The sequence below is a fragment of the Cyprinodon variegatus genome, unplaced genomic scaffold (assembly GCF_000732505.1).
Source record: "Cyprinodon variegatus isolate N-32 unplaced genomic scaffold, C_variegatus-1.0 Scaffold341, whole genome shotgun sequence".
Classification (NCBI taxonomy): domain Eukaryota; kingdom Metazoa; phylum Chordata; class Actinopteri; order Cyprinodontiformes; family Cyprinodontidae; genus Cyprinodon; species Cyprinodon variegatus.
This window is the reverse complement of record NW_015150794.1, coordinates 689196-706189: the sequence shown is the minus strand read 5'-3', so window position 1 is coordinate 706189 and position 16994 is coordinate 689196. Positions and strand designations below refer to the sequence as shown.

Sequence of the window (16994 nt, the reverse complement as noted above, 5' to 3'; positions counted from 1 at the left end):
GAAACATGCAAGAGGAGAGTTTTGTGTTGGAGGTCGTGGATGAGTCTCCTCCATCATACATTTTTTATTTAGAGAAGGAAAGCGGGGATGAAGATGTTGTGGAAGAGGACGCCAGGGCGGCAGAAGCTTGGTTTGGTGTAGAAGGCTTACAGCCGTACATGTTTGAGCCCTTGCCTCACAACGCTGCCAGTTCTGTTAGCTCTACGCCTGCTGAAGACGCAGACGTCCATCCCCGTGAACACTAGGACGGAATTTAATGATTCTTATTTCTGATTTCAACCGTTACGTTTATTAGCTGTGACATATAAATCAAGATGATATGACAGAAAAAGTTTGATTGACAGATGACCGTTGATATATGATTGGCTGAATTTAGGTGCACAAGCTGACGTATAACTAACTGGCCTGCAAAAGTTAACAAGAAACAAAATGCTTTTAAGACAGGATTTTTTTTAGAATAGAAATTTTCCAAATTTTGGAACAGTATCGTCTGATAAAGAGTACATTTATGTACATGTTTATGGTAGAATGATTTGAAATTTAAATATTATTTCCCTACGACTTTAAGACGCTGTTTTAAGATTACGGTCCACGTGATGAAGTCTGTTTGCCCTTCCTCTGCTGGAGGGCCTAGCCATATTTCGCTGCGGAAATGAGGCAGATCATACAGAACTTATTCCCCAAAAGCAAGGTGCACTCCGGTCAGCAATGGATAGTCATCTAGCAGTGACTAAGACAATCACGACTGTTTTCATTGGTATTTTCCTCTAGAGAACTTACTGACATATTGATGATAACTGTAACATTTTGTCTACTTTGTAAGTCACTATAGAAAAAGGGTCTGCTAAATGCATAAACAACAAAAAGAGCTGCAAGATCTGCAGACACTTCTATTGTTTATGTGCAATAATTTTCAGCTAAGGAAAAACAAACTTTCTGTTATATGCAATTTTTCAATACGTTCTTGTAAATAAGTAAAAAAAAATAATTGTTGTGTTTATGTTTGCACCAATAATCTTAAATAGCATTTGTTTGTCAATGTAGTTTTATTCTGAAGAATTGCTACCTTAAAGTTTTTGAACAGAGAATGAGATGATTTGTCCATCATTTTACAAATCAACACATATGGTACCAGATCTTTAGGGATACTCTAGAGAGATTGTTTAAGGAAAGATCAAAGGACACATATTTTTTCTTCTTTCCATCCAAATCTCCCTCTGGGCAATTTGGATAAATAAATGAATGCCTAGACACTCTCTAAGTTTTGATCCAAGTATTAGCTTGATTTTGGATGCAATATATATTTTTCTCCACATACAGCGCTTGTTTTTTATTGATGTTCCTTGCAGGCTGCAGATCTCATAACCTCAGCTATGCATCAGTTGAATGTCACTGAATGGGGCCGTTGTTCTGTCAGATGAGCATACCCCATCAGACCAGCATACCCATAGTCAATACGCATGCACAAGATGTCAGATTGGTTTTTATCCCTATCCCTAAGCATACATATTATCCCTTTCTATGAAAAATAGACTTTAAGCAACCTCAACGTCCCATTAGTCATGTACGGTACTAAAAAATAAATAAATTTCAGGTGACACTGCCATGCAATTAAAAAACTAAGTAACTAAATCATTTCTTTGTGCATGACTAAAGGGATACACGCCCATTGAGGCCGTTTAAAGTTTATTTTTCGTACAAAACTAAAGGGATAAACTAAAGGGATAAGCGGGTATTGACTATAGGTAAGCTCAGCTGCCAGAACACCACCTTAAAGCAGTCTGAGCTCTCCATAAACACCAGAGTTAACCCTAAGGAGCTGTTAAGAACCAAAACAGGTCTATTGACCTGATCAGACATAATTTTGTTTCTCTGATGTAGAATTTTATCTATGTGGCCTTGACTTTACAAGAAAATATTCTTTACTAAACATGTAAATTGCCACTGTGCAACGTTACCAGTTGCTCTGGAAGTTAGAGATCTATCGCCACGACTCGCTCTGGCTAAAAGTCACACAGAGCTGCTTTAATAACTTGCAGTAACATCTATGGTATTGTCCAATCCCCCTTGTTGTCTAGACTATAGAGCACATCTGTTGCAGCTTTTCCTAAGTTGCAGTTATTTTTGCTACTTGCAACATTTTTTTTTTGCTTGTATTTAGTGTATTACTATCAAACAGAGAGCAGCTCCTTTGCACTTTGCTATTATCTGGGATTTCAGCATTTTTCCTTTCCATGTGTTTTTGTGTTGATCTCATTTTGCCATTGCAGTATTTGTAATTGCATTACATTTACACCTATCAGACACTATAAAAAAGGCAAAAAGACATCTAATAATTCATAACTGGTTGCACAGTAAAGGATAAACATATATTTTAAATGAATCTTGTCTTTTACTCTGTTGGGGCAACATTTGAATGGGAGAAAAACACTAGAATATGTCCATGGGTGTCCCGTGTTTGGACAATAAGGGAGGTAAACAATGAATATGCACAGCAGTAGTAACGACTAATGTTGTACCTGAATAGAGGGGTCCAGGATGTGCAATTTACAGAGAAAGACTTCAAAAACCAATAAAGGTAAAGTGAAACTAAGAAACAAAAATAACAAATACAAACTCCAGCAGTGGTTTTTAATTTTAAAAATAATCTAGAAATAAGGGCATAATATTGGGTGAAGTTTATATGTCTCCCTCCTGATTTCAAGTAATCTGATGTCTCTTCCATTTTCATTGCTCAGCTCAATAAAATCACAGCAGGTAGACCATTTCTATGTCACCATAATCCATCAGAGAGTTAACTTTTTTGGCCTGTTTACATACAGACAGATGACATATTGGCCAGTGTCTTTTGAGCACGTGTGCACTTTCACATTTGGTGTCACAGTTTGATATTTTCAGGCCTGTATGACCTCACCGCCTGCATGTTTGTGCAGGTCTGTTTGCTCTCCGGCAAAAATCCCTGGTTATTTTGGCAATATTGTTCAACTTTGAACCCTGTCTCCTTAAATGGCGGATGGAGCTGTAGCTAATGTTTTGTCACCAGTGTGTCTGCATGAATCACCTTTTCAGGGAACTGTTTGGTTAAGAGCAAATTCTTATTGCAACATGAGCTGGGAAGTATTTTTATCATTCCTAACATCTATGTATGACAGAGAATAAAGAAAAAAAAATATTGTGTCCAAACATTAACTTTCTATTGTCTGGGTAATCCTTCCATTAAGATTCTTTCTTTAGGATGCCGATAATTGTGGCATGCACACCAGCCTCTCCTGCAGCAATCCACCTATTAAGCATGGTGCTGCCACCACCGTGCTTCACAGACTGGTTAGTTTTCTCATCAAGCTTCTATAAGGTAAGTTTTCCAAATAGCGTACATGGTCTTACAAGCAGTTTAATTTGAAATATGCATGTAAGCTATTCTCCACAAGCATTTTGAATGTTTAATGTGTGCAGATTGAATATCATGAAGTTTCCCAATAAGTCACAACCATAAGCGTATGCACCTTCTTTGCATTTGTGGCTTGCTTTTTATGTACATAGGTATAGATTTGCTTCTACTTGTATAGAAACCCGTTTCTGTGCGCTCATGATAACTTGTCACGTTGAGGGTGGACCTAACCTGGAAAAATAACTGCTATTTGCTACTTTTCAGGAAATATCACCTCTCAATAAGAGCTGTTTTCTAGTTGTGCTAGTTGTGCTTAGGAAAAGCTTTACTGCACTGGCCTATAAAAAGAAAAAAAAAATTTACATTTCTGGATAACTTCCTTATACTTTATTTTCTTAGATTCAAAACGAATGGTAAGTGTCAAATTTGCATCATCTTGAAAAACTATTTATTTTGCTATGTGGTGAACAACAAGTTGGTGCAGGACCGAGTCCAACCACAAAGAAATTTATTTGCAAGGTGAACAATATGGCGTCCACCAGTTTTCTGTCAAGATGTGATGCCTGGGACTTCCGGTTGCTTCTGGGTCCTTCCAATCAACCTGGAATGTTGTCAGAGAAAGCTAGAGAGCGGAGAGGAAATTAGGTTGTTCGGTGCCCAAAAAAAAAAAATTTGCCCATAAATGGGTTAGAGGATCATCACTACACTGATGTGTACTGAAATGTATGCGTTCTAAACGGTACATTTGATGTGTTTTATGATACTTTCATACCGCAGGCGATTGAAGCAGCAGGTTTACATGCTAAGTCGATGGTTGCCACACATCAAATATGGAAAGCCAAATGGTTCCATGACATGTGATTTCTGACACATAGAAGTCACATGATTAACGTGTGTTATGTGTGATGTCAAGGTGTTTCCTTCGCCTTTCAGTCTTTTACACTTAGTTGCCACGCTGAGAGCGCAGTAAGAACACGTCGGCTAAACGTCAATTAGCGTTGACAACATGTCAAATACAGATCGACTACACATTAAGGTGATTATGAGCCATTCAGCCATTTGACCAATTTTAGCTGGTAGTCGTCGCTTATTTCCCATTGGCTGCTGAGTAATAGTTTTTGTTTTGGAAGTAATGGCTTCTTCCTTGCAGAGCGACCTTTAAGCCTGTGTGCAGGATCTGTTTCAAGGGGGGGAAAATGACACTTCTTCATAGCTTCAGACAGCATTTTCACAAAGTCTGTTTTTCTGCTGGCCATTTGCAGAGTTCAAGTCAATACAGGATAAACTTTGCAACACAGGACCAACCTACCTGACTGATCATCATGCTCAAACTTTTTTTTCTTATACTTTCAAGCAGCTTTTTTAACAGATTAATGCACCAAATTTATACATCTGGAAATCGGTCCAAGTAAGTTAGTTTATTAAAAGAAAATATCCTTCTGGAATAATTTTTCCACTGCTTTTTGTCCAATGACAGATCAAGACACACCCAGGTATTGTGCAACCATAGAAGAAACAAAATAAAGATAAAAGCTGTTTCATAGATTTGACTGTTTTATTACAGATTTAGTCTCATAAACAGTTAAAAAGCACCTCAATCAGAAGATACAGACTCATTCCCATTCCATCACTACTACAGTTATTAAGGAGTGTGCTTAAATATCACAAAAAAACGACATGTAAAGTTTAGGGATGAGAGGCGCAATTAGCTATGTTCTTTACCTACATTCACTTCATTGCTCATCTACTCTCAACATATTTAACATCAAGCTTCTAAACCAACCAACATTTCAAGGTCACACACATAAAATGAGCAAATATAGTGTAAAACAACAGATGTGCGTAAACTGCTGGCAGTCTGACTTTAAGCAAGCTCACAGCTCAGTCTACAGCAGCACTTAAGTCAAGACGATATCACAGCTTATGTTTAAAAGGAGCGCCGCATAGCTGCAGCGTGCTACAAGCTGCAAACTAGTAACCAATGCGGCAAATGAGCCGGTTCTCATCACTGCTGATTGAAAAAGCTGCTTTCAACAGTAAAAACTAAAAACAGCATTATAGTACTTGAGTGCAACAGTTTTTTTAGCCCTTTCAGACGACTCCGGTCTCCTATTAGTCATGTTACAATCTTAAAATCTCATAACTTCTAAATAAATAGAACATACAGATTTATATACATTGCAGTCAATTGGAGAACCTTAGCGGTGGAGCTACAACTGTTCTGCATGATAAACTGTAGATTAGCTATTCTGAAATGGTTCGGTCAATAAAGATAACACACATGAATGGAAGCGCAGTCTGGTTAGGGGTTAGTCTGAGGGTAATTTCCATTACTCTGGATAAAAATTGGCATTGTCTGTTAAAAAAAACAACAAAAATGATGTGAAGACATGGGAATCTTTGAGGCTTTTGTATTAAATTCAATAAAAGAGTTGGTATCAGAACAGTAGGACCAATACTGAAGGTGGTAAATGTATTATTTGGCATTTTATTTTATTTTTATAATGACTAAATGCACGGCTTGTTCTTTATGCATTACACAACAACAATGTAAGGCATGAATATTTGTTGGAAGAACTCAGAAATGAACAGTTGCAGTGCAGTAGGGATGTAACACCATCTCCTCATATTAAATAGTAAACTTCCTGTCAGAGTAAAGTCTTAATCAGTCCAGCTTCTGTCAGCAAGAAACTTGATCGGAAAAAAAAATAAAATAAAGAAACTAAACAAAAACAAGCACAGAACAACAAACTGCTAAACTCCTATTCTGAAATTGTAAAGTATAGAGTAGTTTAGAAGTCCGCTAGCAAAGACGTGATAAGCTAGTCGACAAAACTCTAGTAAAGGCTTTGTTGGTGCTTCTGTATCAACTTTAAATAATTTATCTGCTGCTTTTTCAGTAGAAAAAAAGAAAAAGTGGCTAAGTGGTCAAAAAGAAAGTAGTAAATCTCAAGCACTGAAAGAATATTAATAACCCTTAGATGCTAACTTTAGCTAACCGCTAAAGATAGCAGCTCCCTTTTGGCGCTAATCTCAGTGACACATTAGCATTTTTGCCTAAATTTAACCCCTTCTAACTCCTAATACAAAATATTAAATAATTAGATATGAAAATTTGTATCAAGTAGGAGCATATTAATCTTTTTTTCAGTTTTAATGACACCTTAGCATCAAATCTACAATGTATTAGCAGTCAAAGTTGGATTTATTTTAGGCTGGATGAGTTTCCCTTTTATCTAATAGCTGTACAGTTTAGGTTGGGGTTGATTGAAATGGGGTTGAAACATTTGATCTAGAAGTAAAAATACACTTATCTTGTGTACTTTAACTTGTACAGTATCCTAAACGCATTAGAAGAGCATATAGCTGGGATCTGCTTGTGAGTTTGGTCTTAATAATTTGATCATTTCTGCAGGTACAAAAGAAAATTAAAAATCCTGTGCAGATTAAAGGGGATGAAAGGTGGTGGATACGGTTTAATAACGCAGAGGCTGTTCATTACATAAGAGCACTTTCTTAAAAATGCAAGCTTGCAAAGAGAAAAACCCAACTAAAGGTAGAAACATGACAGAGTGCCGTTTGGCTTCGACCCCTTCGACATCCTAAAGATTCTCTGCTTTTCTCAATCCTCTCTATTCATTTATGACTTTATCATAAACACTCTAGAATATTTTCTTTTCTTGTAGACCATCACTGCACTGCACACGCCCCACTGGGCAGGAAGTCCTGCACATACACTGCCACAGCTTTCGTGAGGTAGGTCATGCTCCCAAAGCGTCCACTGGGGGCGCTGTCGTACAGCAGCCTGCACACTCCTGTGGACGGGTCCTTTTCCAGGATGTGTTCTTCTGCTCCCAGGTCCTTCTGCAGGACAGAAAACAGGAAACGTGTCTGATACAGGGGCTAAGATCTGGAAGCATGTGTTTGGAGCCGAGTCTGCGGATTCTGACCTGATCTTTGTAGAACATGTCGTTGGCCTGGTGGACGATTTTCTCCACATGAATGATGGAGCCGATGCTGGGGATGTCCACGTCGGCCAGCATGGTGAGGACCAGGATGGCCTCAACCAGGAGCTGTCGGTACTCAGGCTGCGGGACGCGGTTCAGCACCGTCTCCACGTGGACAGAGAACTTTATCTCTCCAGGGGTCATCTGGAGAGAGCAAAGAGGGAGGAGATTTAAAAAGTAGAGCCAAAAACAAAATGTTATTTGGAAGCTACATCACCAATCTTGCTTGAAAAATAAAAATTTTGTTGTCTCAAAGAATAATTTAATGAATCTCAAACACTGTTCTAAAACAAGTTAACTTTGCTCATCAGCCATCCTAAACCTAAACATTGAAAACTGACTAGTATGGAAACATCATCTCTAAGGATGCATCTTTGATACGGTCTGTAAAATAAAGATCTGTGATGCAAAACAAATTATAGCCGGATTATTTTAATGAAGAAATAAAAGTGAAAAACAAAAGAACTGTGACTAGGGTCCATCTCTCCAGACATTTTACCACATAACTTTGCCAATCAGTGAATAATTAACCAAATAAAACAGTTTGCCTTGTTTCTGAAAATAATAAAAACCAAAGATTATTTAGAATTCCCTTTTTTTTTTAAGTGATTATAAAACAGATAAAACGGCAGTGTGCCAATTTCTCACCTCTCTGGTGGTTGAAGATGGCAGGACAAAGCCCTCTATGGACAGACCGTGGCACTGCAACAAAATCAACTGTTTATCTCTGCTTATAATATAATACAAGTATTAATTTCCAACAATTTTACTGAGCCCTTCTTGGCATGCAAAATGTGCTTATTTGATCCAATTCAGTTGGTTTTCTAAAACACATTATATGTGCCATAGTTGATCAGTTTGTTTTAATATAACAGACTTAATCCCGGCACCATGATCTGCTAATTTAATCTAAAGGGGTTTTAATGAATACTTAATTTTTCTTAGGCTGAAAAAATAAAAATAATCCAACATGATTTAAAGCAAAATAGTGTAACTTTTGATGAAAGTATTGTCATTTGAGATATATTAAATGATTTATCAGGTCATGTGACCCAGAGCGCTGCTTAATCATTAGACATGGTCAAGCTTAAAAAGTTTAGTTTAGGCAAATGGACGTGAAGTTTCGCCTCTCATCTCAAAGGCTTCTTCAGTTCTAACATGTGGTGGGGAGCACTGAGATTAATATACTGTAGTTTTAACAAAGATTTAGAGGAAAAGCAAAAGGCGGCTTTGATCCCTTCTACTGGGTTGGCCACGGAGGTCACATGGGAGGTGTTAATGGTCATTAGGGAGATCTGATGAGTCCTTAGCTCCCTCATCAGAGTGTGATGTCTCAGTGAGGTTTATTTCCAGATTAACAAAGATGGCTTCTTTAAGCCCTCTCTCAAACCATCCGTCTTCCTTGGCCAGAAAGAAACTGAGGAAACCTCTTGGATGAGAGGCAAAACTTCTAGAAAACTTCACGTCCAGTTGCCTGAATTGAACTTTTCAAGCTTTTGCAGCTCACTTTAACAGAGTTGCTTTACATCAAACTGCCCTGAAATCCAACTTCACAGTCTCTTTTACCATAGTTTCCATCATATTTTGTTTTAAGAGCTCGATCCTAGCTGGGTCATGACTTTAGGCACCAGCTCTGTGACAACGACTTTAGCTCTGCTTTCTTCGCATTTAGAAAAGGCACCTGTAATCATATTTGACTTTATTGATATAACTGACCGGCTAAAATGTGGGACTTTGCTTTGGTTTGTTCGGTGTCTCCAAATAGTCACCCTAGTAAGTTATAAAATTACCAGTAATATAGCCCACAGGACGTCTGACTGGGTATAGAGGAACTGAAAAACTTTAGGTTTGGACAAGGCACAATCGTTGATGTGTTCTCTAGAGAAACTTTGACATCAGATTTTGTTTTCCTCTTTTTTGATTGCCAAAAAGGAGAATATATGCATCTAAAATAAGAAGTTCAACCTAAATTAGATGAATCATATATAATGCATCTGGTGTGAATAATGTAGTAGTTTGTTACGTAGTGCTGTCACACGCGTAACCTGCGAGTAGCATGTGCGCCTGTTGCTTTGCTGAACTTGCACGCCATAATGGGTTGGTGTATTTTCCCCTTGAGGCTTCTCAATCTGCTCCGCTACAGTGTTTTAAGGGGCGTTAGACCTATACCTTCCAGGTCTAGCACTCCTAGTGGCTAAAGTTTGCTTTAGAGAAAATCATTCATTGAATATGAAACCCTCAAGCAGACCTTCTGCAGGATCTTCCACACTTTCTGGTAGAAGCCAACTGGAACCCTGTTAAGCGCGCCGTCCAGCCGCCTCCTGCGCAGCCACTGTCCGTGTCTGGAGTCCTTGGAACCGGGGAAGCTGTCTGGAACGTCAAGAGACTCTACAGACGGGAGCCTGTACCTCTGAAGAGTGAGGGTGACAAAAGACAAAGTCTCTGTAGATCTGGTGAAATGGAGCCCTCTGCTTTTTTAAAAGCACAGTGTTCAGACATCTTCACAAAACCTGACCTGATGGGCTCTGGGAGGAAAGAAAACAAGCATCCTGCAAGTATATCCTTTTATTTTACCAATTGAGATACTCCAATGCTAAAGGCAGAGGTGGGTAGTATTCACATTTATCACAGTTTTGACACAAACATAATTTTAGAGCCTGAACTTTTTCACTTGAATAATAAAGTTATGAGGTATTGCCACATTAACTTCAGTAAAACCTCTGGCTATCCTACCAACAATGATTAACCTCACTAAACAACCTTATTTATTCAGTGAAATACAGCATACACAGGGAGTTTTCCCTGTTCTAACCAACTTTAATTGCAAGTATTTTCTTTTAATTACAAGTTTTATTTTAGGATAAATATATTTGAAGGCGTTTTCTCTGGTAAAGTTAATTATTTTCCAATAAATAATTTATTGGTCTCATTTTGTTTGTCTTTAAAGCACCAGAATGTGGACATAACTTCGAATGTTTTTGTATTTTGCTAAATAATCCTACATGGTAAATCAAATGGTTTCATTTGTTACTTATTGCTACCCTTATTAGTGCTGTATTCACCATTTTTGAGTTATTTCTTGGACGGCTACCCTTTCTTAACCTGGCAGTGGCCATATTGATATGTGTAGAACTGTTCTTCATTATCAATCAGTCTGTCCATGAAAAGGCAGGACGTTTGGTACAATACTTAGAGCTGATTGGGTGATGTGCCAGCTAGCACCCGCCTTCCATGATACGCTTTCAACCAATCGTAGCAGGGAATCGTGACGTTTCAGCAGAGCAAGCCGAAAAATCAAACTTTTTCTAAACCCTGTTGTCTTTTCCATCTACAAATGCACAAAGTGCTTCTCTTTGCTTATTTTTAAACAAGAAATTGTCGCTATTTTAGCTAAAACTGAGTCAACTGCAGCAGGTGAGTCCTCCAACGTTTCCATGTTTGTAATGCCCCAGCAAGGCCACTCTGACTGTCGTCATTGCTACATGTCCCGCCCCAAAACACACTGCTGGCATGTCATTGGTCCGACTCGCTGGTTGTTAAGAGATGGACGTATTCGACAATCCAGCTTATAGCACAAGGTTAACTCTTTCTTTTAATTATGTGAAAATATGTGAAGGTGGTAGAAAGTTGCTAATCTTTTACATTTTCAAACTGTCTTTAGCATCTAATACTAGTGATTAGCACAGTTAGCATAGGTAGTAAAAGGTAGAAAATATCTTACTCAAGTAAAAGTTTTGTGTTCTACCCACCTCTGTCTAAAGGCGATGATGTCTCTTTGGTTCCACCAATAAATGAGGGAAGTTTCATTAACCAGACCATTCCACTAGAAGGAGCACTACATCTTGACATTTTTCACCATATTGTAAAAATAACAGCTTCAGATGATGAAAAGGAATGTGATAACTAGGAATAGGCTTATCATAATTATGAATTTAGTCTGTAAAGATGTTTTTCCATTCAGATTTTTGAAAGCTAGAAACTACAGAAGCAATTTAAACTTGCGGCCTTGTGACAGTTGTCTTCTAGTGGATTTAAAAGAGTGCAGTGATGGAATTATAGGCTCCTAAAACACTACTCCCAAAATGTCAACCATAAAAAAAAAAACAAACAAAACAAAAGTGAATAAAAAAAATCCACAGGTCTCCGTGGAAACAAAAGAAACTGTCAAAAAAAGGCAAACGTTTACCCCAGATTCGATGCTTTCTATGTCCATTGACTGAGCTCGGGCGCCCTAAGAGTCAGAACAAAAAATGGACAAGAGAAACAAACAAACACATGGACATAAGGGATAAAGCAAATAAAAGAAGGTCATCAAAAAAGGACGGATCGGATCAACCCCAAAGCCAGAGGACTCACTACATGCATGATTGGACACCAGAGTAGGAAAAGACGGAGATTAAAGGGTAGTTGATCAAGTCCCCGGCAGGAATTAGTCGTTATTCTAAAAAGAAATTCACTTTAAGGGAAGTTAATATTCACCACTTTAAAGACAGTCAGGCAGCAGACAATATGAGAGTTAATCAACCTGTTAAAAGGTCAAACCGGTTGGTTTTATTAAAAGAAAAAAACAAGCATTAGGATGCACCAGACCATCCTTTAGGCTGGAAGAAAAATCAACAGCTTTGCAGAGAGAAATTAGTAATATCTGATTAACCAACTGCCAACAGTCATCACCTTCTCAGTAGGCGTCAATGGCTGGTCGAACTGAAATTAAGAAACAGGATTAAAGGTTTTGATGTTGTTATGCTGGTTCATCAAATCAAAAGCCTAACCTTTCTGCTTACTTCAAATCTTAAGAACAAGATGAAAGATTGGAGGTGGTCATAGTCAGGATGGTTTATTTACATTTTAACTTCTAATGCTTGGATGTGAGTTTCTAGGTTTATTCCTTAGCACCGATGTTTATAAAAAGGCAAAAATCATACGTTTTTAACCGTCTTTCGCATCAAATACTAGCAATTAGCACAGTTAGCCCCACTAACTGAGAAAAACTATGGAGTCCGAGACAAAAAATATATATTTATGAACAAACTTTGGCATATAATGCTAGTGATCGGCATAGTTAGCGTTGCTAACAGAACAATTGTTGTGACAGAGAGATTCAACGTTTTCTAAATTGTCTTTCTTACAATTAGCATCGGAGCATAGTTAGCATGGCTAACAGTAAGAATCACTGCTGTAGAGATGATGGCTCCAGTTTCAGTTCCAATTTTCACATATTGCATCTGCCTCTGACTGCCGCCCAATGCTCTTTGCACCGGTTCCTTAAGGTGCAACCCCCTGCAGGTGGTGGGCCAATGGAAGATGGCCTTCAGTCACTCGTTCAAGCTTGGCCTGGTAGGGTTCTGCAATAAGGAATCCTACCACCAGGCCTAGCCTTATCGCTTGCCTCTGTTTTTTCTTGTCATAGGGGCTTTTAAGTCTTCAGGTCGGACAAGAGTTCTGTGGAGTAAAAAACTGTTGAGGTATGTCTGTTCTTAGCCTCACAGGCTCCAAACGAAGGTAATGAGAGATAAGAATGAGTTACACAGCATCATTCATGGCATGAAGGGGAAGACTGCTGTTTTGAAGAGATCCATCTGGCCAGTGAAAGATATATTAACCTGACAGGGAACGGACCTGATGAACTCAAGTTGTTTTACCTACAAATGTTCAAGTGTGAGAAAGTTCTTTATGCAGGGGGTGGGTTGGTTCCCCTGGGGGGAGTGTGTGTGTAGGGATTTTGCTGTATAAATGTATGTACTGAGGTTGCCTCAGTCAGAGCCCCATCTCTCCGTCTGAGGAGAGTAAATACATTTGAAATTTTTTTTCATGCAAGAAATGCCTCCGTCTAAGCTTCCTAACTCCACAGTTCCTTTCTCAAATGGAGGATTTTAAATATCAAAGGGTCTTCTTCACGAGTGGAGAATGGAGCGGAAGATCAGCAGACAAATCGGTAAGGCAGCTGCTTTAATGAGGATAACGCTATGCTCGGCCATGGTCATAAATATGGGTTTGGACCAAAAAAAAGGAAATCCAGGATCTAAGCGGCTGAAATGAGCATTCTTTACAGGGTGGCTGGGGACTAGCTTAAAGATCTGGTGAGAAAGCGGCTCAAAATAGAGCCACTTCTCCACATCTAAAGGAGTCAGCTGATGTCGGTCAGACATCTTTTTTTTTGGATAGCTCCCTAGACGGCTCCCTAAGGAGGTGTTCCAGGTACATCTGACTCCAAGGAGGCATAGGGGACAGCCCGGAACATAATGGAGCGAACATGTATCTCGGCTGAACCTGGAACACCTCAGGTTGACCTGGAGGAGGTGGAATGGGGAGAAAGATGTTTGGGAATCTCTGCTGACCCCTGAACCCGGTCCTGGATAAGGAGAAGGCAACAACTACGAATACTCTCTTTAATGTGGCCTTTTTTCCCCAACCTAAATCAGTAGTCTAACTGTGTTGGTTGATTTCTTATTCATATAAATGACTCACATCTCCTTTCTGTTTTTTGCTTCCCATGCACTCCCTAAGTTCCAGTATATCTGGAGTCTCTGCATGGGTTAGGTGGCAAGCACTTTAAAACAATCAAATCTTGTATACAGTGATACTGCATTAAATATATGCTGCTCCCATACCTTCATCTAAATTATATTTCATAAAAGCCTTTTTCACTGAAGGGCCTCTACTAACTTATTATTGAAACAAGTGTTTCTGACTTGTTTTTAACAAGGGCTCAAGAAATGTTTTTTGAGAGCCATTCAAAATATTCAAGAAACCCTGCCTCATTAGCGGCAAAATAACATCAGTGGAGGCTGAGAACTCTGGAAAGGACTGAGTGAAATTATAAGGAAGAGTTATGGATTCAGACTAAACAACTCAAATGCCATTTTTAAATGACCCCCAATGTATTTGTGATTCATTCAAACAGACCTAGGATTTTACGGCCCAAATAGGATCTAAACACAGACCCTGAGCAACAGAGATTCAACACCAGTTCCTTCAGAAAGTGGGATTACTTAATCAGATGTGAAAATTACAGTAAAATACAGTAATTACAGTAATTAATCAGGGCTTGAAATAAAAATAGGTTCCCATCTTCAATTTCATTCTTTTAAAATCACCTTCAGTGAATCTATTTTCTCCCAAGAATTATTTGTTCAATTTGCACCCTTAAGGTGAATTAACACCCAGTGAAATAATCGGCATCACCTTACTGGGGTCCATCATAGACAACCTGCGCTCCAGCTGTAAAAAGCACAAAAGTCCAGTTCACCACACTGTTTACCATAAAATAATCTTATCCTAATCTGGCTCCCTCCAGATTAAAATAGCCTTAGAGTTAGACTCTTTGTGTCAGTGAACTTCTGAATGCAGGCTGAGTTAAATATGTTCAAGTCCCCCCCCCACAGATCTCCTGAGCCCCAGCTGCCTACCATCTTCATGTCGCTCTTCAGCTTACTGATGCCCGCTCTCTCGCTCTTCGTGGCTCCTGCGTTGCCTAGGTGATGGATGGAGATAGCAGGACTGACCCCAGCATCCACCTCCCTTACTGTGAAGAAACCAAACATATTGTTTAATTTCACTGCATTCCTGCATATTTTTCATTTAAACAAATCCAGACAAATCTTCCAGTGCTCACTGAATGTTTGAATTTAGTAATAGATTTATAGTAGATATTTCTAGAGAAGTCAGGATTTAAACAAAGAACCTGCAAAAGCTGGAGGAAGACGGGGGTAGGGAGGGAGGAAAACAGGGGAGGGAGGGAGGAAAACAGGGGAGGGAGGGAGGGAGGGATATTTTTTATATCATCAGCTGTGCCGCTTTATCAGAGACCTAAAATCCAAGATTTGCTTCAATGCCATCTGAACCAGGCTGATGGTCAAATAAATCCTATTGAAGAGGTCTCCCCTCCACAGCTTTATGGGGAGCTTACATCCCTCCTCATAACAAAGATAAATAACAAAATGGAGCTGGATTGATACTTGACGCTGGAAGGACAAAGCTGAAGCACAGACTTCCCAGTTATACCCAGAACTCATTCCTGTCACCAAAATAAACTTGTAATTTTGAAGAACTTTGAAGAAATCTTTTACCATCCTATCAATGTTGTATTATAAATATAAAGTAACTCTTGCAGATTTTGTACAGCTGTGACTCCCCAGCCTTGTTTTGTTAATCCATATCAGAGATGTTTCTAAACAAACAGGAAATGACGTCTCACAGAAACCTGGCTCTGGAAAAGGGTATTAGGAAGGGATTTGCAGATGTAGGTATTCAATTTCTTTCTGTTTATTTGTTCAATATGACTGCTGCTAGCAATTTTCTTTAATTTTCTTGGTATTCTTATGTTGCACATAATGGAAAACTGGACACACAATGTTTGATTTCAATTTATCAGCTTTAGTGACTATTTAAATTAAAACAGAAACTAAAAAGTAATGTAGTGAACACGAGGGGAACTCTCAGTAGAGGTGTGAAATGTGGATGTGAGGACTGACCGCTGCGCTGCACTCCAAACTCTTTCCCACTCAGGATGTGGTGCAGCAGATTCTTCAGCTCGGACGGACTGAGACTCGTCAGACTCTCGGTGGCCTCCTCTCCTGCACAGAAACCAGTTCAGGACAGCCAATCAGAGAGCTCTAGCAGTTAATATCAGCTCTAACAAACGTAGAAGTCCCTATTAAACTCTGATCCACCAGTAAGATCCTCACATCCAGAGGTTTATTTGTTAGAGCCCCACCTGAGCAGTTGAGAGACTGAGCCAGTTCAGTAGCCATAACCTGGATAATGAGACCGATACGCAGCCGGAACATCTCGCTAAACAGACTGGGTTGGGTTCTGATGCTCATTGCCAGGTACACCATGATCTCCTAGGAGACATGGCGGGAAAGAGTTCTTGTTTAGTAGAGGTTAAAAGAGATCTATATGATTTTGTGAGTGCGGGACGTGGTTACCCACCTGGGTGAGGATGGCCACGCTGATGTTGTTGTCGCTGGCCTCGTCGATGAGAGCAGCTAGCTGGTCCGGAGGGATCGGGGCCGTGATGGTTTTCTCCCTCGGCTCAGGAGGGAGGCCCACTGTCAGGTGCTTCTGGTGCGCCAACAAATCAGAGCACGCCTACACAATGATGTGGAGATACATTTCAATACATTAGTATTTTCCACAGTCTTATTTTTATTCATTGTAAAATACAGAATATTATAACTATAAAGTTATGGTAGCTATTGCAACTGGATTTAAATATTGAACCTGTACATCACAGAAACTGGTGGTAAAGGAGGAGGGCATAAAGAAAAAACTGAAGTGAAAACAAAATTTGGTAGAAAGTAACAAGCGGACAGAGAATGATGGACACTTGGAAGGAAAGGACATAAGGTGGTAGGCAGAAAGAGAAGCAGGAAACAGGAAAGAATGAAAAAAGAGGCAACATTTAGATAGTAGAAAAGGGCTTAGGGATGTAAAATAATTGACTTTTGATTCATTGTCAATTAATGGATTAAAATTTATTCCATCCAATTAATTTATAAGGTCCACTTAAAAGGAATTTCTATCTATCTATCTATCTATCTATCTATCTATCTATCTATCTATCTATCTATCTATCTATCTATCTATCTATCTAT

General features: G+C 39.1%; 1 protein-coding gene across 5 annotated transcripts in view; it reads right to left on the bottom strand.

Moving 5' to 3' along the window:
* Positions 1-6671: 6671 nt before the first annotated feature.
* The window catches only part of phka1 (phosphorylase kinase, alpha 1 (muscle)), a 49835-nt gene continuing 39512 nt past the window's right edge, over positions 6672-16994 (bottom strand). For 2 of the 5 annotated variants that reach the window (XM_015385498.1, XM_015385501.1), the window contains exons 23-32: positions 16330-16488; positions 16112-16241; positions 15870-15971; positions 14805-14920; positions 12070-12099; positions 11582-11626; positions 9644-9805; positions 8044-8097; positions 7339-7539; positions 6672-7252 (exon numbers count right to left, since the gene is read on the bottom strand). In XM_015385498.1, the coding sequence (XP_015240984.1) occupies positions 7079-7252; positions 7339-7539; positions 8044-8097; positions 9644-9805; positions 11582-11626; positions 12070-12099; positions 14805-14920; positions 15870-15971; positions 16112-16241; positions 16330-16488 (1173 nt within the window). In that variant the 3' untranslated portion in view covers positions 6672-7078. Of the gene's footprint in view, positions 7253-7338; positions 7540-8043; positions 8098-9643; positions 9806-11581; positions 11627-12069; positions 12100-14427; positions 14617-14804; positions 14921-15869; positions 15972-16111; positions 16242-16329; positions 16489-16994 lie in introns of those variants that run through there. The other 3 variants (XM_015385499.1, XM_015385500.1, XM_015385502.1) reach the window with 3 other exon arrangements.